The sequence below is a fragment of the Brassica rapa genome, chromosome A03, assembly GCF_000309985.2.
Source record: "Brassica rapa cultivar Chiifu-401-42 chromosome A03, CAAS_Brap_v3.01, whole genome shotgun sequence".
Taxonomy (NCBI): Eukaryota; Viridiplantae; Streptophyta; class Magnoliopsida; order Brassicales; family Brassicaceae; genus Brassica; species Brassica rapa.
Window position 1 is genome coordinate 1,741,623 of NC_024797.2, and position 25,725 is coordinate 1,767,347.

Consider the following 25,725-nt stretch of genomic DNA (forward strand, 5'->3'; position numbering starts at 1 on the left):
AATCCTGACGGCATCGCACAACCACTAGAGTAGTCTAACCGATATTGACCGGGTCCGAGTCACACTCCCATGCCATATTATTGTCGATTTGCATCAATATCATCTCGATCGTTTGGCAGTGTCCGGTTCAACCAAAGGCATGTAATTAGTCCTTAATATAGAGGCCCATTAAAAAGCCTGTTAACAAGAGAATAACACTGGGCTTCAATATTCAGTTTCACAAACCGGCGCCTTTTTTTTTTTAATTCGGGGAAGAAAAATCAAAAACCCTATTTCCTCTGCGTTGTTTCGAAGCTGAAACAGACAAATAAATAAATAAATAAATTAAAAAAATTGAAGCGTTTCTGAAATTCGAAAATCCAGAACCACCGCCATAGATCCCCTACCTCTCTCTCTCTCTCTGCCTCTCTTCATCGCCGAAGCACTAGGGTCTCTTACTATTAAGCAATGAAGAAAGGAGCGAAGAGAAAGGGAGCTTCAAAAGCAGGTCGCAAAGGTGCTGACGCTGTTGATGAGAGTCAGAACGATAAGGTGGTTGCCGAGTCTCTCGAGGCTTCCACGCAGGAGGAGAGTCAGCAGCCTAACGCGGAAGCGGAAGCTAAACCGGAGATAACCGAGGTGAAAGACGCGTCTCCTTCTCAGCAACAAGAGGACGTCAAGGCCGAGGAAGTTGATGAGGATAAGAAGAAACCTGGTCGTCCTCGTGGCGGTAAGCGAAAGAGAGCCACGAAGAAGGAAGTTGATGTGAAGGACGAGAAGAAACCGCCTCCGAGAGCTAAGAAAGCACGAGTGGCCAAGCCACAGGAAGAGCCTGAGTACTTCGAGGACGAGCGTAATCTGGTAACAAGATTAATCGCTTGATTATATGCAATCATGATTTGGTTACAATAGGGATTTGTTCATTTGTTGGGTTAATCTCGTTGAGTACATTTGTATACTGCTTATGCCATATATGGTATGTCACATAGAGCTTTTAGTTACTGGAGGGAAAATTGTTAATGGAATGGTGTGGGAAGATTTCAATATTGCAATTTCTAATCAAATATTTGCGTTTGTTTTTGTGTTTTTTTTTTTCAGGAGGGTTTGTGGAAAGCTGCATTTCCTGTGGGAACTGAGGTATATATTTTTTTTTGTGGAATTTAGCTTTACATTTTAGTTATTTGTCTCAGTTGATATTCTTTGCTTATGGTTGTTAATTTGTGGTGGCAGTGGGACCAGTTGGATGCACTTTATGAATATAATTGGGATTTCAAACACCTTGAAGTAAGTTGATTTGGTTACATTGTCCATTTTTTTTGTTTTTTGCTGTTGCGTTCACAAGTTCTTGAGGGTTTGAAGAGACTCTGATATTTATATGTTTCTTCATCTGTATGTTAGGAAGCATTGGAGGAAGGTGGATTCCTCTTTGGGAAGAAAGTCTTTCTTTTCGGCTGTACAGAACGTAAGCTGTTTCTCTTGCCCTTTTTTTCTTCTTGTTTTGATTATTGATAGTTGGAGCTGTTTAATCCTGTTTAAAACATAGAAAGCAATTGTGGTTCTTTCTATTTTGTGGAAAGTTTCTGTCAGACTGTGGAGAATAACCTCTGTTTCTTTCTGTAAAATTTACTTCTAGTTTTCGTTGAAGTTGTTTCTTTTGATCATTACAGCGCAGTTAGTCCCCTTCAAAGGCGCAAACAAGATTCTCCACGTCCCAGCAGTTGTTGCTGTATGTTTTTGTTTGAAACCTCTATCAACGGTTCCTTGTTATCGTTGATCTCTGGATTCAGTATTAGATATCATTTCTCATTGTGAAATTTCTCCATTCTATATTTGCAGGTTGAATCACCCTTTCCACCTTCTGATAAGATAGGAATCACGTCGGTTCAGAGGGAAGTGGAGGAAATCATTCCAATGAAGACAATGAAAATGGACTGGCTTCCTTACATTCCGCTTGAGAACAGGTACTTAGACCATGGGTTCGACTTGCATCTGAACACATTTGTTCGGATGGCCTAGAACAATGAGAAGAGAAACGCAGATCACGTCTCGTGCTATTCTTGCTTCTGATGTCTACCAGCATTACCTTTTATTTGTTCTTCCTGCAGAGCTTGACAAGTTGATAGGATGAACTTTCAAATTTTTGTCTTGGGCTGTACGCGGCGGAGGTAAATAACATGTGTTTGTCTTCTATTCTCACTCAGTATCAGATGACTATAAGTTAAAAATATCGACATGTTTGCTGTGAAGGGATTTAGAGTTACATTATAAATTGAAACTAGAATATGATTAATGTTACTTTGTTAGCGTTGCATCATTTGTTCCCTACTTTCTGCCTAGTAATTTGTTGGTAGGGTGCAGAATGTTATGTATGGGTTTTTAGCATTGCAGATCTGTATCCTCATACAGATAGTATTGTTTGATTGCTTTATATTATCTGTAGAGCTGCTCTGAGACATATGAAGGAAGATCTCGTTAAGAAGTACGAGTATTGCCTTCCTTGTGAGTTATATTCCTCTCTACCAATACTTGTTAAAATCTGCAGATTGAAAACCATTTTTACATGGCAGGGTATAAATTTTATTTTTGTGTGGTAAGCGGCAACAAAATCTAATCTCTTTTTTTTTTCTCTTTGCTTTATAGATTTCTATCAGCCATTTAAGGAAGATGAACTTGAACAGAGTACTGAGGTCCAGATAATGTTCCCCTCTGAACCGCCGGTAAGTCTTTTGGCATGTAATGAAGTGGTGGTTCTACATAAAATGGCTAGGAAGGGGCTCATTGTTTTGGGTATTTTTTAATAGTCGAGCTTTGATGTTCTGTTTGTGCAGGTTGTATGTGAGTTTGACTGGGAGTTTGACGAACTTGAGGTATTCCTTTGGCTTTTATTCAACGATGAAACTTGAGAATTACTTCTTCATTTGGTCCACGACGTTTTCATCTTCTCACTGCTCCTTCCTCGTGTGTGGCTTTTTGTGGTCCTATCTCAGGAATTTGTTGATAAGCTGATAGAAGAGGAAGCCTTACCTTCAGATCAAAAGGATGAGTTCAAGGTAAGTGGAGCTGCATACACCAATAGTCAGTTCATGACGGTTGATGATTTTTCTAAGTTCTTTTGATTTGTATTTTCTCAGGAATATGTCAAAGTGCAAGTTCGAGCTGCAAAGAAAGCTAACCGAGAGGTAAAGCTTAACCCAACCAAGATGAATGATATATCTGAGCTCCATTTAGTGAAACTGTTAGCTTACGGTATCATCCTTGTAGGCCAAAGATGCTCGAAGGAAGGCAATAGAAGAAATGAGCGAAGATACTAAACAAGCCTTTCAAAGCATGAAGTTCTACAAATTCTACCCTCTGCCTTCATCAGAAACACCAGACGTCTCTGGAGTCAAGGTAAGAACAAAAGAAAAGGAAAAACCAGCCTTCTTCGATTAGTTTAATCCGGTTTTCAGTTAGTTATATGAAAGTCTTGTTTGCTTGTTTTACCCGTTTTGCAGTCGCCGTTCATCAACCGATACTATGGAAAGGCTGATCAAGTCCTTTGATCCAGAATAGTTTTCTTGGCGGCTTCAGCAGAAATCGAACTTAGATTTTAATCACAGGTGCTCTCAGAAACTCTTTGAGCTTTATTTGTAGTTAAAAAGCCAAGTTTGAAGGACGAAGTGTATTTTTGTTCATCTATGAGTGTATTCTATCTTTGAAGCGTCACAGGAATAATTTTTTTAGGTGGAAATTTTGAGACAGCTATTTATAATTCTACTTTCTTAGTTTGCAATGGCATTCTCAAATTATTATTATAATTATTATTATAGAATATTATATTAAGTATATATGGTAAGAAATCAGAGTGTTTTAATGGTTTTCCAGCTACTTGTCAAATATCGACAATAACAAATAGGTGTTATTTTGGTGGACCTGATGGTATTAGGAAGCATATAAATGTATATACAAACAAGGAAGAATAGCTTTGGCATCTTTCATTTTATGAATAGAGAAAATGACATTCTAAAGATGACCAAATGAATTGACCCCTCAAGATTTTATCTTCATATTTATTGATTTTATTCTAATCACTAATGAACTTTTTTATTATAAAATTTATTTATTTCCTAAGTAAAAGGTATTTTAATCAAAAAGGTTAAAGATTTTAAATACTTTTGATAAATGTTTTGCTACTTAATTGATTAAAGTGAAACAAAGTAAAATGATGTTTATATAGCTAAATCATTTGATAATATATGTGAATAGACAAAAGGGTAACATGTTGGTACACAAGAATTGTATAATGACACACCACGTTCTTGTCTCACCGTCCCGTTTTAGAACGGCGTTACACACTTGTACTCTCTCTGTCACGTATGGAGTGCATGTGAAGAAGGTTGGTGCGAATTTTCTTAAGAAAAGAAAAAGAGAGAGAGACACACACACTCAACGACATGCCATTGTCTTTTTCCAGTCTGTTTTCTACTTATCTTCAAACTAATCATATTATTTGCCGCTAATATTTAACGGATTTTTTTTCCTTCCCTCTCTACTCTCATTCTTTTACTTCTACAATATTTATTTTACCATATTTTTAACAAAACATTTTTTTGGTATACTTTTATCCGGAAGTTTGAATCATCACAGGGATCGTCTCAATATATTAATCAAAATATATAGTAGAGTATGTTTCGTAAACTATATAAATCATAACAAATATTAGTCGTAGTTATAAGTGATAACGACTTGACGCAATTAGTGTAACATTCAGTGTGTCATGTCTACCAAATTCGGAAACCAAGTCAAAGAAAGACTACTAAACTAGGCAATAAAGCACACAAAATTAATTTTATGATTCGAGAAGAGATTTAAACGTGCAATCTAACTAAAATTTAAATTGTAAAATACAATTGTAATTTCTTTTCAGTCAAGCGAAATATATAATCAAAATTTAATTCAGACAAATAAAAGGCACGCAGTACGTAAAATCTAATGAGAAACTTTTAGCCAGTTCAAATAATTTAATAAGAAAACTCATAAAAATAATTTGAAAATATGTGCAAATTTAACTGGAAACAGTTAATTATTGTTGATTGACAGATTAAAAAATGTAAAGAAATCTGTTTTTGCTATAATTGCGCTTGGAAAGAAAGACCAAACCATAAAAAAATAAAATAAATATAAACTTAAAAAAATTCGATTTTCTTGAAAACCTCTGCACACTCTCTCTCTCTCTCTCTCTCTCTCCCCCCTCAGTTTCCAGATTCTAGGGTTTCGAGTTACAGTCCCTCTAATGAACCTCTAATTCTCGGGGGCCAAATGAGTCATCATCATCCAACTCTCGCTCTCACCTTCACCACTCTCCTCCTCCTCCTCCTCCTCCTCCTCCACGACGCAAACGCCGTAACCAACGACGAGCTCCAATCCCTCCTCGAGTTCCGCAAAGGCATCCGCGACGAATCCTCCAACAACCGCATCCAATGGGCCGCGCCAGACTCCCTCACCGACCCCACAACCTGCCTCGACGACTGGCCCGGTATCTCCTGCGACCCGGAAACCGGTTCAGTAACCTCAATTAATCTCGACCGGCTCGGTTTATCCGGGGAGCTCAAATTCCACACGCTCGCCTCTCTCCCCTCTCTCCGTAACTTAACTCTATCCGGAAACCGCTTCTCGGGTCGGGTCGTCCCTTCCTTGGGTAAAATCACCTCCCTCCAGCACTTGGATCTCTCGGATAATGGATTCTACGGACCTATCCCGGATCGGATCTCGTCTCTCTGGGGGTTAAACTACCTCAACCTCTCCGCCAACAAATTCTCCGGCGGGTTCCCGGGCGGGTTCGGGAACCTCCAGCAGTTACGATCTCTCGATTTGCACGGAAACGATGTCTACGGAGACGTCACCGAGATCTTCGCCGAGCTGAAGAACGTTGAGTTCGTTGACTTGAGCTCTAACCGCTTCCACGGCGGATTATCTCTAACCGTTTCCAGCATCTCCAACACTCTCCGTCACTTGAATCTGAGCCACAATGAACTAAACGGAGGATTCTTCAGCGGCGATTCGATTGGTTTATTTAAGAATCTCGAGGTTCTTGATTTGGAGAACAACGAGATCAACGGCGAGCTTCCTAGGTTTGGATCGCAGCCTAATTTGAGGATCTTGAGGTTGGCGCGTAACCAGCTCTTCGGTGCGGTGCCTGGAGAGTTGCTTCAGAGTTCGATTCCGTTGCAGGAGTTAGATCTCAGTAGAAACGGCTTTACAGGTGAAATTGAAAATTACAACTTGTTTTATACTTTTTTCTTTTTAATTGTAAAAATGAACTGGAGAATATTGTTAATAAATTTTGCATTTGAAATTTTAGAACGAAACAAAAATTCTAATTTACAACGACAATTAAACTGAAATGGAGTGTTTGAGCATTGATTTGACTAGCATTTGAGTTATATGCTCCGAACCTTCTGTGCATTTATGGTGTTTTTCTTTATGTAAGTGCAGGATCAATTAGTGAGATCAATTCAACTACTTTAACTTTGTTGAATCTTTCCTCCAACGGTCTATCTGGCGAGCTTCCATCGAGTTTGAGGAGTTGCTTAGTGATAGATCTTAGCGGGAACACGTTCTCAGGTGACGTGTCCGTTGTTGGAAAATGGGAAGCTACTCCGGAGTTTCTTGATCTGAGCTCGAACAGTTTGTCAGGAGCCTTGCCTAACTTCACTTCAGTGTTTTCGAGATTAACCGTGTTGAATATTAGGAACAACTCCGTCTCCGGTAGCTTACCTTCACTGTGGGATGCTTCTGGGGTTTCTCAGTTCTCTGTGATTGATCTCAGCTCGAATAAGTTCAGCGGGGCAATTCCGCAAACCTTCTTCACTTTTGGGAGTTTGAGAAGTTTGAATCTTTCAATGAATAACTTGGAAGGGGCAATTCCTTTTCGTGGCTCAGGTGCTAGTGAGCTTTTGGCTTTAACTTTTTATCCTCAGATGGAGTCGCTTGATCTCTCTACCAATTCGTTGACAGGTGAGTTGCCTGGGGAGATAGGTACAATGGAAAAGATTAAAGTGCTGAATCTCGCTAACAATAAGCTCTCTGGGGAAGTTCCAATCGATCTCAACAAGCTTAGTGGTCTGGAGTATCTTGATTTGTCAAACAACGGTTTCAACGGTCAGCTTCCCGACAAGCTTCCTTCACAAATGGTGAGGTTTAACGTGTCTTATAACGACTTATCAGGCGTAGTTCCAGAAGGCTTGAGAAGCTACCCGCGTTCGTCGTTTTATCCTGGTAACTCTAAGCTGATTCTCCCAGGTGGGACGCCAACGGGTGTGCCTGAGAAAGAACGTCATTCGAAGCGTAGCGTGATGATCGCTGTTATTGTTGCTTCACTTGGAGCTGCTGTTATGGTTCTCTTTGTCTTATTTGCGTATCATCGAACACAGCTCAAGCACTTTCATGGGAGGAATGAGTTTGCTGATCAAGACACGGCTAGGGACGCCAAGTCTGGACGCTCTTCTCGTCCCTCTTTTCTCAACTTCGGCTCAAATACTGGACAACATTCTTCATCTTTGAGCTTCTCAAACGCTCACTTGCTCACAGCAAATTCAAGGTCCTTATCCGGAATACCCGAACCTGAGATAACTGAGCAGGGTTTACCCCCCGACACATCTGGACGGAGGTCTTCTTCAGGAGGCTCTCCATTGTCCTCCTCGCCTCGTTTTAGCGACCAGCCTGTTATGTTAGATGTCTACTCACCCGATAGGTTGGCTGGAGAGCTCTTCTTTTTAGATCTTTCACTGAAACTCACAGCAGAAGAGCTATCCAGAGCTCCTGCGGAAGTTCTAGGTAGAAGCAGCCATGGAACGCTATACAAAGCAACGCTGGACGATGGGCATATGTTGACCGTGAAGTGGTTGAGAGTTGGACTCGTGAAGCATAAGAAGGATTTCCACAAGGAAGCTAAAAAAATCGGCTCTTTGAAACATCCGAACATAGTCCAGTTGCGAGCTTACTATTGGGGTCCGAGAGAACAAGAGAGGCTTCTCCTCTCTGATTACATGGGAGGAGAAAGCTTGGCTATGCATCTATACGGTAAGAAAGCTCTTATTATTACACCTTACTGGATGAACTTGTTTGAGCTAAAAGTAATCTTCTTTCGCTGCAGAGACTACTCCGCGGAGGTATTCACCGATGTCTTTCACTCAAAGGCTAAAAGTTGCTGTTGAAGTGGCGCAGTGTCTTCTCTACCTTCATGACAGAGCAATGCCACATGGGAACTTAAAGCCAACAAACATATTCCTCACAAGTCCTGAGAACACAGTGCGGATGACAGATTACTGTATTCACCGTCTGATGAGTTCATCTGGTGTAGCGGAACAGATACTGAACATGAGTGCACTCGGCTACTCTGCTCCTGAACTTGCCTCAGCTTCCAAACCCGTTCCGACGCTCAAATCAGATGTCTACGCGTTTGGTGTGATTCTCATGGAGCTTTTGACTAGACGTAGCGCGGGTGACATAATCTCTGGCCAATCAGGAGCCGTTGATCTGACAGATTGGGTGAGGTTGTGTGATCAAGAAGGTAGGAGAATGGATTGCATAGACAGAGACATTGCAGGTGGAGAAGAGTTCTCTAAGGCAATGGATGATGCACTTGCTGTAGCAATCAGGTGCATTGTCTCTGTAAATGAAAGGCCTAACATCAGACAGGTTCTTGATCAGCTTACCTCAATTTCTTCTCCTTGAGATTTATTTATTTTCTCTGTATATCTCAATGGATATCTATTCATCCATCATCCCATTATTTCTTCTTCTTTCTGGTTTTGTGTTTTTTAGTAGTTTGATCAGATGATTCAAATTCTCAGGTGTTCTTACATTTCTATTTTGTTGATTAATTTTCCCTTCCTTGTAAAGGTAGAAGAAAAACTAATCCCATTATTTTTGCTGACAGAAAACATTTGAGTTTGGTTCTTAATTTTTCTAATGTTTATTTTCATCTTATAGACTATGATTTGTAAGCTACAAACTTTATCTTGCTGATCATATTAACAACTTTCATCAAACACTTCTTTTATACGCAAGACAAGAGTCATCGTCGTTATCATCAAACACCAGCTTATATTCTTGTTCTTTACTCCAAAATCCACTCACCTGCAAATTCCATTCTTGATCCTTCATAGCCGCATTCTCTACTAATGTATGTTGACGTTTCTACATACCCTTAGATACCGCATCTTCCGCTTGTTGACATGATTGCCTTAGATTACATGAGAATATCTATATCTTAAATCATAGTAATAAAGCCATTACTTCTATGGATTCAAGGTGGATATCGTCACAGTGATTTAAGCATAAATCAAAGAGTAAAAATTCATAATGCTTGTAAGTTATAAGTGAATGATTCAATAAACCGTCCAACTTGAGGTTGCTTACATTTCCATAACATTGTCTTAAAACACTTATTAACGGGCTTAAGGCGAAGTTTACTCCAAATCAAAGAGAAGTTAAAGGGCTTTATAACACTTATTAGAGTGATTTTTTAAAGGGCTTGAAGCGAATGTACAAAGAAAAAAGGTTTTAGTCTTGGTTAAGCAATTTTATAAGGCCGAAAAATATTAAGCTAATGGGCTTAATAGTATAATGTTTTAGAAATTTTTAATAAAAAAAGATGTTTTGGAAATTTGGTATTCTCAGAAAAATACTAATAAGTACAACAAGGCACGTAAGAGGAGGTAATTAAAAAAAAAATCGCATGTATCCCAAAACAAGAAAATATCTTACACCTAAATATTCTTGACAAGCCAAGAATTGATCGTATACTACATCCACCTTCCACAATAAATAGAAATAATTCATTTTAAATAAGAAGAGAACTATAAAACTACTCTAAAAGTATAACAAGGCACGTAAGGGTCATGAAATGTATCATCACGTGCATCCCACAACTAGAAAATAATATGACGTTACCTAAGTTTTCAGACAAGAAATAACCGTCAACAAGTACATCCACATTCCACGATAACAACCAACCAAAAAATTAAAGGGCTTATTGGCCTGATAGCCATATTTCAAAGACAAATGAAGAGAGTAACAATGATTTTGACGTAATTCATTGTCAGACTTTTTGGCTTGATTCTATCCGGTTATACCCCTCACCATAACAAGTTGTCGGTTCGTTGTTATAAAATAAACGACGTGGAGGGTTTGTCTGCCACAGTAACAATCACATATAATAAGGATCATTATGCGCACTTGTCTTGAGCACGTATGAAGGAGGATATAAATCAAGAGTAGTGATTAACAGATGTGAGGGAGATAGAGTCTCTGTTAACATAACGGCGATCTGAAAATGATGACATAAATCCTATTCCGATTGTATTGCTTTCCATACTACGTCACGTACGTGGAATGGTTTATTGTAAGTTCATTTACAATGGAATGATGGTGTTCTCAATTTTAGAACCGTGATAAGGTGCATGGTGAAAATAAAATATGAAATGGTTTACATAAATTCAAGCCGAGTTCAGTAAAACCGTCCAACTTAGACGACGAAACTTTCCGTTTGACATGAGTCAGATGGAATGTAATATATATTATGAACGTAACTAGATACATGTGAAGAATCTTCTTTCCATTCCACATGAACTACATAAAGTAGAATATGTGTATGCACATGACCTAAAATAACTACTTACGTACACGCTAATGTATACGGTTGTGCAGAGATGATGATGTATTTTCTGCAGTAAATGACTACTAATGGATTGCAGCTATTCCATATAAAAGATTAGGAGGAAGCCACGTAAATAGACGGAGTTATTAGAGATGTTTTACTGTGCAGAGTTAAACAAGTGGTGTAAATTAGAATGTGTACCAATAAGTGTTGTATTCCATCTAATTACCACTGTAAGTCCATCTGAAGGAATTCAAAAGCAAGAAGGTGAAGAAAGCAAGGATTACCTAATTTGAGGGAACGACCAAGTAATTTCCATTACTATTATTCTAATAAATCGAGTTTCTCAATTACACCTCAACCCCTAAATACTAAACCCTAAACTCTAATTAATAAATCTTAAACCCAATATAAATCATAAATCCAAATATAAAACCAAAACTCAAATAAAATGGAAAAAAATAAATAACATAGTACATATCAGAAATATTATGATATATCTATAATTACATGAAAGAAGTTAATGCTGACCCAAAACATACTCCCTCACATTCTAAATGCTTAAACAATGTTAACCCCACTTTTCATAAACTAAACCCAAATTTTTAAAGGCCTGTAAAATGCATTACCATTCTACATGAGGACATATAGAATAGAAATGGCAAAAATGTATTTGCAACCTAAGATCATCTTAACATATTTTTCAAATGCTAATATGGTCATGCCTTCATGGAAGGTGGTAATGCTTGTCCCAATGCCAACTCCAATCGTACATAAACTAAACCCTATCAACTATCACTAAATCCTACATAAAAATATAAACCCTAATCCAATGTCAACTCCAATGTTCCATAAATTAAACCATATCCACTAATCACTAAACCCTATATGGAAATATAAACCCTAATCCAATGTCAAACCCAACTTTCATAAACTAAACCCCCAAGTATATGCATTTCCATACTACATGAGCTATAGAATATAAAATGTTACAAACAATATAGCACAGTACATATATATATATATTGTTCAAATTTTGAAGTGTCTATGATTGTAGGGATAGAGGTAATGCTTACACCAAATTCAGATTGTTGTGGGAAAAGAAACGAAGATTAACGGCATTAGAAAAAAGGGGTGGAAGAGACAACATCATTTATGTATCATTCCCATTCAACATCACATTGTATTCTGTTTTATTTGATGTCATAATAAATATTATTCTATTTACGTTCAATATATTATTTCTCTTTACAAAATCATATACAGACTAATATAAACCACATATAAACACCCTTCCAATTCATCCATGACAAACCTGAAGAACAAAATGAAAATGAAGACACACGTTAGTTTATAAGTTTGAAGGAAATGACATCATATGAGATATGCTACTAGTATATGCATTACTTTATGCTTAAGTTAAATATTTAGTTGTGTCAATTCCAAATAGCCTATGCAAGTAAAGAAGTAACATGTGCAACTAGAATTGAACCATCTGATATAATATATAATTTATAGATATGGAATGTAACAGTTGGTCTGATGGAATGGAAAGCGAATAGTATATTACTTCTGATATGATTCTTCAAAAATAGCAGAGGAATGGAATGACACATAACGAGTCTCTAAAACTAAATTTTCCATTTCAAATAGCACATGCTCCATAAGATATTCCATTTCACACAGAACTAAACTTGTTTTATCGCAAAAGAGACTTTTCATTCCAAAATCACTATCCCCCCTTCGTAGTGAGAAAATTTTAACCTTAAATCAATTGTTTTACCTCAGTTTACCAGATCGGGCATGCAACAGAAACAATGAGCTAGATTTATCAACTTAGAATACAGTAGGTCCGAATCTATTCCAACTAGGAGAGCTAACATAGAAATAATAGAATCTATGGCACAAACAGAGAACTTACATAGAAATAATATAATCTATGGCACAATGATACAGACTTAACAATTAAAAACCCTAATTTTGGCAAGATCGAAAATAAAATCAGGGAAACAGAAACCAAGCCGAAAGCCAAAGAACTTACGACGTTGTGAAAGATCTGAGAAAGCAGATACTCTGTGAAGTTGGAGATGCCGGCGGTGTTAGTCCTCTCCGCCGAAACTGTCGCGCAAAACCGAACCACGGATGCCCGCAAAGCCGAAGTCGATTAGAAGGGAAGACGACGAAGATGAAAGGTTGATTGCTGTGAGAGGGGAGCCGTATGAGGAGATAAGCACCAGGGTCTTTTGGAATTCCTGAAACAACCGATGAAGAAAGGGAGAAGGAGAAGACACGATTCACTTTGGACAATAAATTTTTTAATTTATTTATTTATCTTGTAGCAGGTTACTCGGTTAATTGGAAAGGGCATCATAGTATTATTATGTATATATGACGCTGTCTATACATCCGTTAGGTAAAAGCGTTAGTGTGTGAATTACTCTTTTTTTCATAGCTATAGCCCCTAATTTCCCAAAATTAAATACGAAAAATAATTATTATTATATAAAAATAAAAACTCGTCTTTCTGAAATTACCGAGAGAGCGCTAAAAAAAATGGAAAGCGGCGACGAGAGCCCGGTGGTTCTGATAACGGGATGCTCGCAGGGAGGAATCGGCCACGCGCTGGCACGTGAGTTCTCGGATAAGGGATGTCGAGTGGTGGCGACGAGCCGTTCGCGGAGTACGATGACGGATCTGGAGCAGGATCCGAGGTTGTTCGTGCAGGAGCTCGATGTGCAATCTGACCAAAGCGTGAGCAAAGTCATGTCGAACGTTATCGATAAGTTCGGACAGATCGACGTTCTTGTCAACAACGCAGGCGTTCAGTGCGTTGGACCTATTGCGGAGATTCCAATGTCCGCCGTGGAGAACACATTCAACACCAATGTTTTCGGTATGAAAGATTCGGTTCTGAAATTTGATTTGATTAGCCAATTAGAGTTTCTAGTGCTTGTTAGTGAATCATTACAATGTATAAATTATGCATATGCATTTCGGGTATCAGTTTGGGTATTCAGGGTAGTTGGGGCATGATCCTAGGATCCATTTATTAGTTGATCTATTTTTGGTTCGGTTAGTTTTAGATTCAGTTTGGTTCAAATAATAAAACTAAGAACATAAAATATCCGGAAATTTTTTGTTCCAGTTTGGTTATTTCAGATGGTTCGGTAAATCGAGTAAAGTATTGGTTATTTTGGATAAAATATCGAATAATTAGGATAATTTGATTCAGATAAAAATCTCCGATATTTTGAATTACTTTGAATATTTCAAATAAAACTATCTTAGATACTTTATAATAGTTTAGTTTTCTTCAAATATTTTTAGATACTTTTAAGAGATTTTTAAATAATATATATATATATATATATATTTAATTAAGTTATATGTATATATAATTAATATTTTAATATATTTGGATTCCGTTCGGTTTTCGGTTGGGTTTTTTTTTATCCATGCCTAGTATAAACGTTATGTTATGGAACTCGAACACTTTCTCTTGTTGTTGATTTCTCTTTCCTTGTGTTAGTAAGTTCATTTCCATTGATAGTTTCTAGTGCTTGATAGTGAATCACTAGGATGTAGTCATGGTACCCGCGCACTTGCTCATGTTGTGGGTTTCTGTTTTAGTGATTTGAGTTGGCTTAGTGTGTCTCATTTTTCTAGTAAGTTAGGAGAAACATTTAAAGACCTGAACTTTATGGTAATGTAGGTTCCATGAGGATGACTCAAGCCGTTGTACCTCACATGGTATCTAAGAAAAAGGGAAAGATTGTCAACGTTGGAAGTATCACTGTTATGGCACCAGGTCCATGGGCAGGTGTCTATACAGCTACCAAAGCTGCTATCCATGCTCTTACCGACACACTCAGGTTCCGGTTTCAGCGTTTATCATCAGCATGTTGTATATCTTGATGTTCATAAGTACTGTGTAGTTGTTCAAGTTATCCGGAACCTGGTGTTCTTGTTTTTTTCAATTGTATGTAATGGTTCCTGTTAAACGCAGGTTGGAGCTCGGCCCCTTTGGCATTGATGTAATCAATGTTGTGCCAGGAGGAATACGAACGAACATAGCAAACTCAGCTGTAGCAACCTTCAACAAGATGCCAGAGCTGAAACTATTCAAGCCTTACGAAGAAGCTATCAGAGGGAGAGCCTTTATATCACAGAGGATGAAGCCAACTCCAGCTGAAACATTCGCCAAAGACACCGTAGCTGCAGTGCTAAAGAAGAACCCACCTGCTTGGTTCTCTTCCGGCAGATACTCAACTCTCATGGCAATCATGTACCATATGCCCCTCTGGTTCAAAGATTTTGTCCAGAAGAAGGCTTTAATGAAAAAGGACTAGACAGCTTCCGTTTTAAAGACTCTTTCTCTCTTATGATAAACGAAATGTAAAAGATTATTCAGACTTGGTAATGTAATCTTATGTCCTCATGCTTGAGTAGTTTAAGTAGGAAGATAGTGGGAGACTTAACAGCAGGAATGATTACATTGTCGTAAAAGCTTTGTGATACAGAACAAGGTAAACGATTCTACACTCAAGAGGAACAATATTTCTCTACTTTGACTCGACCCAACAAATGTATCAGCAAACCACATTATAAAGGGTCAGAAGACTCAGAACTATTCTAAAAAGCTATATCACTAACAGCATTCTAGTTTTTTAAGAGTGGTGTGGAGCTCCATAATACATTATCCCAGATGGCTGAAAAGTACCTTGTTGAGGAGGTTGTTGTTGTTGTTGAGCTGAGTTGGACTGAGCCTGTTGATTACCTATCATATGCGGTGGTGGTGGAGGCGGCGGAAGTCCAGGTGGCATTAACGGGATGTTACCAAAACCGTAAGGATTGTTCATTACCGGCGGATTCAAGAACTGTGGTTGTGGTGGTGCTGGTTGATTAGGGATTACATGGTACTGACCTTGACCTTGTGTGGCGGGTGTCTGGTTCTGGGAGTTGTTGTAAGAAACCGGAACTGTGCTCTCTGATTTGGATAGACCGGAGGTTTTTGTTGCTTCAGCTGCGAATGAGGAGAGAACAGATTGCATGATCATATGCGACGAGGTGGAAGCTGTGAGCATCGCAGCTATGGAAGCAGGCGTCATTTTTGATGATTGGCCGTTGTTGTCAGTTGAGACTGATCCTGGAGCGACGGTTGTTGGTTTTGGTGCATAATCCTCATCCTTGAGGCGTTTCTGCATGTTCTGAGCTTCTTCTGTTTGTTCTTGTGCCACCTAACAATAATAAAAATGGTTCATGAGCTTAATTAAAGGTTAGATGCAGTGGGGGATTCAAACACACATACCTGAATCTGAGCTTCAAGATTCTCCAGTTCAGATTCCTGACACAAACAAGCAAAAGAATGAAAGATAGCTCACAAGAGAGTGTGAAAAATCAATAGTACCTGTTCGCGTAGTGCGTCTTTAAGCTGGTTGACAAGGGAAGTCCTACTCCCTTGAACAGATTTAAGCTTCTCAATGCATTGTCTCAGAAGGTATTCTTCCTCTTCCAATTCTTTAGCCAGTGATTCTCTCTTCGGGTTGTCTTTGGCTGGTGAGAGTTTATAAACATATGAGTTCATTGGATTTAGAGAGAAAAGAGTGGATTAGTAAAAAAGAAGATTGTTTACCAGTAGAGCAGGCTTCCTCAACATCTTTCTCCATCTTCCTGATTCGTTTAACTGCAGACTTGCATTTACTCATCTCAGCTTCTTCATTCGAGTTTTCCGCAACAACCAAGTGATAAGCTGATGCTATCTTCTCAGCCACACCTCCTCCACTTGATAGTTTCTGCTTATCAAAGCAAACAAAAAAAACAACTTTAGTGAGATTTGACTGATGTTTAGTGTTTGAACCATGGTGTTTAGTGAATTACCGTTCTGGAGGATTTTGAATCCCTGTCCCTCTTTGAGGATTTAGATCCACGAGGCCTCTTTTTGCTGACATCAAGAGGCAGAGGGCAGTCTTCTCCAAGCATCACATCCCTAAGATTCTTCGAACGTGATCCAAACACTCTTCTATCTTCCCATATCTTCACCTACAATACAACATCATATCAACAGAGTATCTCAATTAGCAGAAGACCATTCTCAAGAACCTAAAAACTAAATTCATCCAAACATCAACCATTAAGAGAGAGAGTCTTACCAAGCGTGAGACAACGCCTTTGCCACGATCATCACCCTGAGAGACAATGTCTTTAACAGCCTTAGGAAGAACATTCCAAAACTCCTGCACGAACTCATTCCCCTGACGCTTACTGTTCTGAAGAATGTCATTAGCCAAATACAAAAGAGGCACTTTCTGAGCCATCTCCGTACTGTGAAACTGTTTCTCCCATGTCGTCACTATCAGCTCAGCTTTCACCCGGTTGAATATACACCAATGCGACAGAGCTTTACCCCCCAAAAGAAAGAGTTCAAAGAATTAGCAAAAAAAATTAATCACAAGATCTAAGCAAAAAGGTCTAAACTTTATATGCAAAATAAATTAAAAATTGAAGCTTTTAAATGATTGGGGAAAAAAAGAAAGAAGGATACTTTCGATGGACTGTTGAGTGCTGTTGAGCTTGGCGAGCTTATCGATGAGGATCTCTTCGCTGAATACAGTGCTCATTTCACCAGACGACGGATTTGGTTAGAGCTGGAAAGATTGTGGGGGAGGAGCGAGGACGGAGAAACCCTAGAACAGTGTGACCGAAGGCGGAAGCAAGATTGGGAATGCCTAAAACGACAACGTTGTGGATCGAAGAGAAGAAGAGAGGACAGTTTTGGTTTTGTTTTTTTTTTTTTCTTTTGGTCAGATGCGAGATGGGATTTTTATTTTGTTTGACCTAAAAATTGTTTTCTTTTTTGATAAAATATTAAAATATATTCCTTCCATTTTATATGTAAGAATGAGATTTTTTTGTTTGTTTCAAAATGTACGATGTTTAAACATATTTCTATGTGATTTTAAGGAAACTATCTAACCAATTATAAGTTATATAGTTTTTTATGTTTGATTAATTTTTTTTTATAATTTTTATAGAGAAATACCCTAGGATAGCTCTTTTTTATAAATATATTTTTATCTTAGGGTTAACTAATCTAGACTTAAAATTTAGAGTTAAAGGGTGGAGTTTTGGAGATATGATTTCAAATTTTTAAAAATAAAAATAATATTAAAATTTTTAAAATAAAAACGGCTATTTTAGTCATTTTCTTTCTTGTGTGTTATTTTTTGACAAAAACTTAAAAATTGCTACTTGAGAGAATTGTCCATTTTTTTAGTGATATATTTAGAAAACATATAATTGTCCTAATTCTTGTGCTTTTAGTTATAATATCATAGTATAAAATTTTGTTAAATATAAAAGAAACATACTACTTGGTATTATACTTAGATAAAGTCGTGCATGGGTATCCAATCCATATCATTTCTATTATCATCTTCATCTCCATGTTCATGTCGATCGGCTAAGTTTGTAGAAATATACTAGATAATTAAGCAAATGCAAAATAGAGAAAAATAAAATAAAATAATAATCATATGGGAGTAGATATATTCAAGTACGAGTTTAAAATCTTTGTTCTATATTGTTACTAGTACTCAAACGGTTTGTATTTACACGGATTAGAAGTTAAAAGTTCACTGCCAAAAAAAAACAAGACTCTCCTCACTCAGTGACTTCCTGATCCATTTCACGGTGGCCTTGGCATTTCACAAGCTGCTCTTGAGCCTCCGACAATCCTCTGATCACTTCCTCGTCTTCCGGTGTCTCTTTACTCAGTATCTCGTAGTCTCTAATCGCCGATTCCCAATTCCCAAGCTGCAACCACCAAAAAAAAACATTAAGGTTGTATAGTATTCTAAAAATCAGTTTAGACTACGGCTAATTAGTCATAAACGAAATAACAAGCCTCTTATAAAATGTTTAATTACTATCTAACGGTTTTTAGAACATTAACTTCATATTAATGTTTATGCTACTAACACAAAACTTCATTTCAACACATTAACCCACACTACCTTAGCGTTACAATCAGCTCTTCTCAGTCGAGCCTTGGTGTACGCAGGACGGACGGTGAGTGCTGCAGTGCAATCCTCGACCGCTCTATCGAACTTGCTCATTTTGGACAGACATGCTGCTCGGTTACATAACAAAACTGAGTTTCTCGAGTCATGGTCTAACCCTTCACCATAAGCTGCGCTAGCTTCTTGAAACCGTCCAGCTTTGAAGTAATCGTTGCCTTTAGACCGCGCAGCCATAACCGCCTGCGCACGCCGGAGAACCATGCTTACTTCCCTGTTATTCCCATCAAGCTTGTTCGCTCGTTGAATCGCCTCAACCGCTTCTCCAAATCTGGTTAGACAACCGGTTAAACCATATCAAATCATCTCAACATGGTATAGAAACTCGGACAGAACAAACCTTCCGGAAGACATATGAACCTGAGCCCATACGACCAAGAAACCAGCGGAACTGATGGGTCCGTAATATTTTGTGCTCATTTCCACATCCAAAACCGGACATCTAGACATAGCATCATCAGCCTCTTGATGTCTTAAGCTCTTTAGAAAAGCTTCTGCTTGCAATGCATATACATGAGGAGCTGCATCAGCTCCTGAACCTATGGTGTTTTCCGTTTCTTTGATAAGAGTGTTCCAATCACGCAATCTTTTGGCTTCAGTGCATTTGTTGAGAAGTGTCTGTACCGTCTTGGCCTTTAAAACGTCTTCTTGATCTGCTTCGGGACCCGAATGCTTGAAATGATATATCGAGTTCTCCACCTCTCCTAACCTAATGGTTTAATTTCAAGTTTATTATGATAAATAGATTAATAAAAAAATAATAATAAAGAGATAACTTGAGTAACAAGGTAGGTTTTTGGTGAGATTAATTACCTGAGGTACAAGTAAGCCAACCGATGTTGAGCTTTATGGTAATGAGGCTCCATTCGTATTGCTTCCTTACATTCAAACACTGCTTCGAGGATCCTCCCCAACGCTGCTAATGCAGCGCTTTTGTTGCTACGATACGCAGCCTTCTTTGGATCGATGGCTATAGCAGCATCATACAATGCTAAGGCCTCTACATAGTTCCCGTTCTTGTAATCTTCGTTTCCCATTGTCTTTAACGTTTCTGGATCCATTCGTGTGGATACCTCCCTACACAAAGTTCCTGACTGTTCTTGGTTATCTGAAACCGATGTTGGTGCAACTGGTGATGTTTGTCTTTCTTCTTTGTTTTGAACATTGGTTTGGTTCCCAACCGCTGCTGTGCCAGGCTGCTTCAAGTTCCCAAGATTGCCAAACAACATCACATTGCCTGAAGATGCTCGAACCATAGAGCCATTAATCCCTTTGGCTTTCTGGTTGTCTATGATCATACTCTCTAGCTCACCGGATAAACCGATAGCTTCCTTTGGAACCTTCCTCGCTTGTTGTTGGACCGGCTCCAGATTGTTACTCTCTTGTTGATTCCCGTTATTGTCTAAATGTTGGTTATTAGGGTTTTGATTGGGTGAGGGGTTTGAAATAGGTCTTTGTGTCTGATCCGGTAACTGGATCGGCTCAGGTGAAACTTTGTGTTCTTGAAGCTTCTTGGCGTTTAATTCAATACCTGGAGATTTAGTGAACTGAATATTAGGGGTGCAGGCTGTGGAGGCGTTGCTGCTGCTCATTGTGCTTTTATGACTACCATTTGTAGCTGTAGATCTCTTGGACCTTAAGCCACATCTACCAACAAGACCCAACAATCCACAACGCCACCTTTTCTTCACCTGACTCTCTGCCATTTTTTAGGCCGCTAGATAGAACAAAATACGTCGATGAACAATAAATCAAACCACTGGAAAGGGTTGATATAGGAAGATAGAAATATATGGTATTATGAAGAAGAGAAGGACATCAATGTTATGAGAAGAGAGGAGAGGGAGGAAGCTTTTTGTTGTTGCGTGTTCTCTTCTTGAATCAATAACTTTACATAAAATGGCATTGTCATCAAACTTTTTGATCAAACTAGGTTAAGATTAAGACAAAGAAAAAAGAAGAATGATATTTTGGTTTCTCTTCAAAAATCGATGTCAATTTTTCAATGGAATTTTGGTGGTGGGGGTTTGTCTTCTGTTCTTTTCTCTCTGACAATTCTTGATTTTTCCCTCTTTTTTTGGCTCTTCGTTTACTTTTTTTTTTTCTATGGCTATCGCCTGTTGATTTTGTAAGAGAAGCGTTGTTTAGTCAATATTTAGAAAGAAAATGTGAGACGTCCTAACAAAAAGAAGTCCGAGTTTTTCTCGACCTGATTCTATTTTACGTATCGTTGTGAAAGCATAATATCAAATATCTTGGTGAAACCAACGTTGAGTTGGCTTAGTAGTAAAGGGGTTGCGGCTGTAACTTCCGCCACTTGGGTTCAACTCACGGTAGGAGGGACTATTTACAATGCTTGGGTTCCCGGCAAAGAGGTGAAAACACCTTTTTTCATACAAAAAAAAAATATCTTGGTGAAATAGTAGTAATCAAGCTCAAAAATATGGTATTAAGATAATAAAAATTAATATATAGAGTTACCTGATGCATTCTATCATGATTTACAGCATTTGGCGCGAAGGAAATGTAAAATCTTTGCATCGATAAATGTTATTCCTGTTGACATCATTATGAAGGTTGATTGAGTAATGCGTAGTTGTTTAAGCTCTTTTATCTCTGATGTCAAAACTCATAAACCTTTCTATACATTTCCTTTTCTCTTCATGTTATATGGAGCCTTTTTATCTAGCTCTTAATTTTGTAACACAAAGTGCTAGACTTTTTTTCTGTAACACTCACAAAGTGCTAGACTAATAATCCAGTTTAACATTAAAACCAATTTTAGTAAATCATAAGATTAGTATATGTGTTGAATATAGTAAGTAAACTAAAATCCAGGAAGGAACTTGATTAAAATATATACAGAAGGGCAAATAAGGCAATTAGTACTAATACCTAAACTAATAACATAATCTTAGCAATAAACAAATCTTAAAACGAGTGGTTAACTAGCAAATTACGTTATCCCTTATGTAACCAGCGAAAATAAAACATTTCGATATCATAGATCACTAGTACGAATCAGAACTTTGTGGGCTTTCGTGTACACTCGTACATTACATTGAACTAATATGTTACGTATCAATACTTTTTTCCCTTTACTTTATTACTAAATTATTATTCATGTCATTATTCTCTTTTAGGTTAAGAGAAGGAATCTGCCGACTTATTACTAGAAAGGAGATCAGAGAAGGGTTTTGTACGTTTATGTTTCAATAGAGTCCACACGGGCTGAAGTAGAACCAGAACCGGTCCTATAAATCTTAAGGCTACAAGCCAAAACAAAAAATATGGCTGAAATGAAGCAGAGGGGTTTCAAACTCACGACTGTAATGTGAGACTATAGCCATGTAGACCACTAGACTAACACAGATTTTGTGAAAAAAGTGGCCGATATTTTAGTTATTATCAAGACGGCCAGAAGCTCATGCTTCATCTGCTTGGGCTCAGGGCCGTCTCTGAGTAAAACACACGTGCGGTGTTTGGCTTGATGCACAACAATATTCAGACAACTCATATCACATATAGTTTCAGGTAGTGTACAACACGTCCTATCCGATTTATTGGTGGCTAAGTAACTCTCATCATCCGTTAGATACGATAATTCAGCTCCATACGAAGTTAGTGATTCAGTCGCTGATATATAAAGATTTTTTTAAAAAATATTACATTACTGTTAAAAATTTATAAACCACTTGACCCGCAAAAAAGTCCATATGTTTAACCAAAACACAATGTTAAATATTTTAGAAAGTTGCATAATTTGTTGATAATAAATCTTTATAAAACCTGTATTGTGACTTGGTATGTATACTGTATTAATTAACAATCTTAATACCATAAATGTATAAAATCAAAGAGTACTAATTTCTTATGATGTTTAATGATGAATCTATCAAAGCCAAGGTGGTGCCACTTTATTCAGAATATATTAATTCAAAGCTTTATTGATTTTTTTCTTCTCCTACTCAAATATTTCAAGCCTGAAACATATATTCCATTTGTTTCATAAAGAATGTCATTTTAGTTTTTTTTTTTTATTTTAAAATAAGTATCATTTTACATTTTCAATGCAAGTTTTCACATTAAATCACTTTTTTGCCCTTTTAACCAATAGATGTTTAGTTAAATCATTTTTATTTAAATAGTTGTATGATAAATAAGGGTAGATTAGTATATTTTGTTAGTTTATTAATCTGCGTGAAATGTGTATAAGTAACACTTATTATGAAACGAATTGAATATTAATTAATCCATCTATTTAGTAAACATAGATGTTCTCAACCTATGCTATTTAATAGTGGTTAATACTAGTATTAATTAAACATTTTGTGTTATTGATATATGCAACCTTCAATTAACCATCTAAATGCGACGGAACACATGAATCTTCCTAAAAAGGTTCCTTTCTGAAGACATCTTCGAAAGCAAGAAAATAATTTATTACAGATCTGTTAAAAATAGGATGTAGTACTAAAATGATTATTGTTTACATTAAGTGTACTTTTTGATTCAATACTAATATTATATATACTTAGTATTAAATGTGTATTTAGTATGCAAATGTGTCTTGATACATTTGTGAATTGTGTCTTGATACATTTGTGAAATGGTATACTTTAAATGAGTGTTAAATTTTTTAAGAAAAATGATTGTAACTACACAAACAAAGTGCCATTCTACCATATGTTCACACATTCCGACAAAACTAATGTATTAAAAATTACACACACTGTATAAATGACATAACAACATCTATGAACTATATTATGTATACTGTTAATAATAACTTAACATCATTTCAGTAGCTAAAAGTGTATCAAACTTCAAATTCAGAAAAAAAAAATGATAAAAGGTGTCAATCAGTCTTCAAAAACTGGACGATAACACATATAAAATATTAAAAATAAAATACATAAATTAAATATACAATTTCAATGTTATACAACATGAGTATATGTCAAAACATTATTATAGAATGTCAGATTTTTCAAATTTGATATATTTCTAGATAGCGTAGTAGTATTAATGATGTTGTAGACGTACTATAAACGATATTATACACATGATAGTTCATAGATATCATCATGTAATTCAAATAGTTATTAATTTTTTGTTCAAATGTGTAACAATGTAGCAACGTTTATATTTGTATAAGTAGTTGATATCTACTCTTTATTTAATTGCTTGTTTTCTTTTGATTCAATGCATCTGTTAACCTTGGCCAATAAACTGCACATATGTTTCAGATTAATGAGAATGAGATTATTTAATTTTGTTTAGTAAACTATCTCTTCTAGCAATAAATGTATGCCTCATTTTAATAGAAATTGATACAGCTAACATATGTAGAAGAAACAGGATATAGGTTTTCTGAAAACATACAAAATATTCATATTACTAGGTAATAACCCGCGCCTTGCGCGGAATGTGATTATTAGTTTTGTTATTTTTAATAAAAAAGACATTAAATCTGTTTAATCTGGATATTGGTTAGGTTTTACGTTTTTATTTTATTTTATTTTTAATCTCCTAAAATATAACTATTATTTTAAATTAATATTCATTTTAGTTTATTCGGTTAAAATGTTTGATTTTTTGGTTTTTTCCGGTAAAAACCAAAAATTAATATTATTTGTTTCTTTTTCATATTATGAATTTTAGATAGTCTTCATGTCGAACCAATAATTTCATATTATAGTTTTTAAACATATAATAGTTTAAGAAAAAAAATATTAAGACAAATCATTTCACTACAATTTGGTCGGTAGTGAAAGACGCATTAAGAAAAAATATTTCAACTTTCAAAAAAATTAGATACTTCAGTTGTGGTGAATATTTATTTATAAGATGTTCACATCAAGGTGCACATGTATGTAAAATACTTAGAGCACCCGCAATGGTGTTACCCAAAAGGGAATCCATAGAAAAAGTGTATTTTGATTTTTAAATATTATTTTTTTTCTTTTTTAGATTAAAAAATAATAATATCAACCAATCGCGGATCGCCACATGTCGTGGGGACCCACAAATAGTGCAAGGATTCACTAAGAAAGAGTCCTTATTTAAGGATTTTAAGGATTGAATCCTTAACTTTTGATGGGTTCCACTGATTATTTAATTTTTTTTTTTAAGGATTCCCCCTTAAGGATTTCCATTGCGGGTGCTCACATCAAGGTGCAGATGCATGTTTATGTAAAAAGTATATAAAAATAGTTGAAAAATATATAAAGATATTGTTAATTAATATTAAATGACATTTTTGTTCAAAATAATACATAAAAGATAAAACTAAAACTAATTTAACTAAAAAAGACCTTGATATTAGTCATTTTTCATATAAAGAAAATAAAATTATATCCGTAAATAGGGATGGACACATATCAAATATTTGGATATTTGGAAGCATTCTTGTCGATTCGATCTTTAGCCACCTAGATATCCAGTGACTCTGATATCCGAATGTTTTAGAATTTTAAAAAATATCCGATTTGATTCATAAATAAAATAAAATTTTAAAAATAATTTAATAATAACATTTTATTACAAAAAAAAACATTATATAACCTTTTAAATTCTAGTACCTAATATAATAAATTTAATTCATTAAAATATTGTAAAACTGATATAAAGTATAATATATATAACATATATATATAATTCTTTACATATATGTATATAAATGCATATAACATATCGAATTAGATATATGTTTCTAAAAATATTGGTATTTGTGATTTGCTTCTTTTTTGGATATTGTATTTTAGTATTTGATTTGTTTCGTAGAGTTTCAAATATCCAGATTTTTTTGGTTTAAATCAAAACGGATAACGAATCGAATCAAAATTTATGAATATTTTGCTCAACTTTATCCGTAAACAATAAAAATAATATATATAGTTTGGCTTTTGATTTGTTATCTATTTTTATTCGAACCGAAAAATCCAGAGTTTTATTGGAACTATGTATGTGAGTTTTATTAAAAAAAACACACAAAATACATAGTGTGAACACATTTATGATTATAGT

General features: G+C 36.3%; 5 protein-coding genes and 1 long non-coding RNA gene across 7 annotated transcripts; 4 read left to right on the forward strand and 2 right to left on the reverse strand.

The window, feature by feature from the left end:
• Positions 1-206: 206 nt before the first annotated feature.
• Positions 207-3,751, forward strand: LOC103855845 (protein HEAT INTOLERANT 4-like). Its single transcript, XM_033286908.1, is given in 14 exon segments — positions 207-840; positions 1,078-1,116; positions 1,210-1,263; positions 1,378-1,441; positions 1,647-1,705; positions 1,816-1,940; positions 2,085-2,144; positions 2,420-2,478; positions 2,620-2,696; positions 2,808-2,846; positions 2,967-3,029; positions 3,111-3,158; positions 3,241-3,369; positions 3,474-3,751. Coding segments are annotated over 14 exon segments (1,257 nt in total). The 5' UTR covers positions 207-447; the 3' UTR covers positions 3,522-3,751.
• A 262-nt stretch (positions 3,752-4,013) lies between these two features.
• Positions 4,014-8,941, forward strand: LOC103855846 (probable inactive receptor kinase At5g10020). Its single transcript, XM_009132888.3, has 3 exons — positions 4,014-6,220; positions 6,454-8,040; positions 8,114-8,941. The coding sequence occupies exons 1-3, from the start codon at positions 5,278-5,280 to the stop codon at positions 8,692-8,694; spliced, it is 3,111 nt and encodes a 1,036-aa protein (XP_009131136.2). The 5' UTR covers positions 4,014-5,277; the 3' UTR covers positions 8,695-8,941.
• A 1,007-nt stretch (positions 8,942-9,948) lies between these two features.
• On the forward strand, positions 9,949-15,059 carry LOC103855847 (short-chain dehydrogenase RED1). Its single transcript, XM_009132889.3, has 4 exons — positions 9,949-9,967; positions 13,106-13,514; positions 14,334-14,493; positions 14,628-15,059. The coding sequence occupies exons 2-4, from the start codon at positions 13,175-13,177 to the stop codon at positions 14,968-14,970; spliced, it is 843 nt and encodes a 280-aa protein (XP_009131137.1). The 5' UTR covers positions 9,949-9,967; positions 13,106-13,174; the 3' UTR covers positions 14,971-15,059.
• Positions 15,060-15,092: 33 nt separating this feature from the next.
• On the reverse strand, positions 15,093-17,483 carry LOC103855848 (regulation of nuclear pre-mRNA domain-containing protein 1A). 2 transcript variants are annotated; one of them, XM_009132890.3, is made up of 7 exons: positions 17,163-17,483; positions 16,771-17,018; positions 16,499-16,660; positions 16,254-16,416; positions 16,029-16,174; positions 15,930-15,965; positions 15,093-15,858 (listed from the first exon to the last, which is right to left on the reverse strand). In XM_009132890.3, exons 1-7 carry the CDS (start codon positions 17,236-17,238, stop codon positions 15,289-15,291), a joined length of 1,401 nt encoding a protein of 466 aa, XP_009131138.1. In that variant the 5' UTR covers positions 17,239-17,483; the 3' UTR covers positions 15,093-15,288. The 2 variants fall into 2 exon arrangements, with proteins under 2 accessions (XP_009131138.1, XP_009131139.1); XM_009132891.3 differs by having other exon boundaries at positions 15,289-15,858; positions 16,254-16,413.
• Positions 17,416-22,165, reverse strand: LOC103855849 (inactive TPR repeat-containing thioredoxin TTL3). Its single transcript, XM_009132892.3, has 4 exons — positions 19,510-22,165; positions 19,037-19,405; positions 18,634-18,967; positions 17,416-18,433 (listed from the first exon to the last, which is right to left on the reverse strand). Exons 1-4 carry the CDS (start codon positions 20,400-20,402, stop codon positions 18,281-18,283), a joined length of 1,749 nt encoding a protein of 582 aa, XP_009131140.1. The 5' UTR covers positions 20,403-22,165; the 3' UTR covers positions 17,416-18,280.
• LOC117132516 lies at positions 21,702-24,085 on the forward strand. The gene is made up of 2 exons (XR_004456114.1): positions 21,702-21,932; positions 22,160-24,085. It is a non-coding gene; the product is annotated as an uncharacterized LOC117132516 (long non-coding RNA).
• The last annotated feature ends 1,640 nt before the right edge of the window (positions 24,086-25,725 follow it).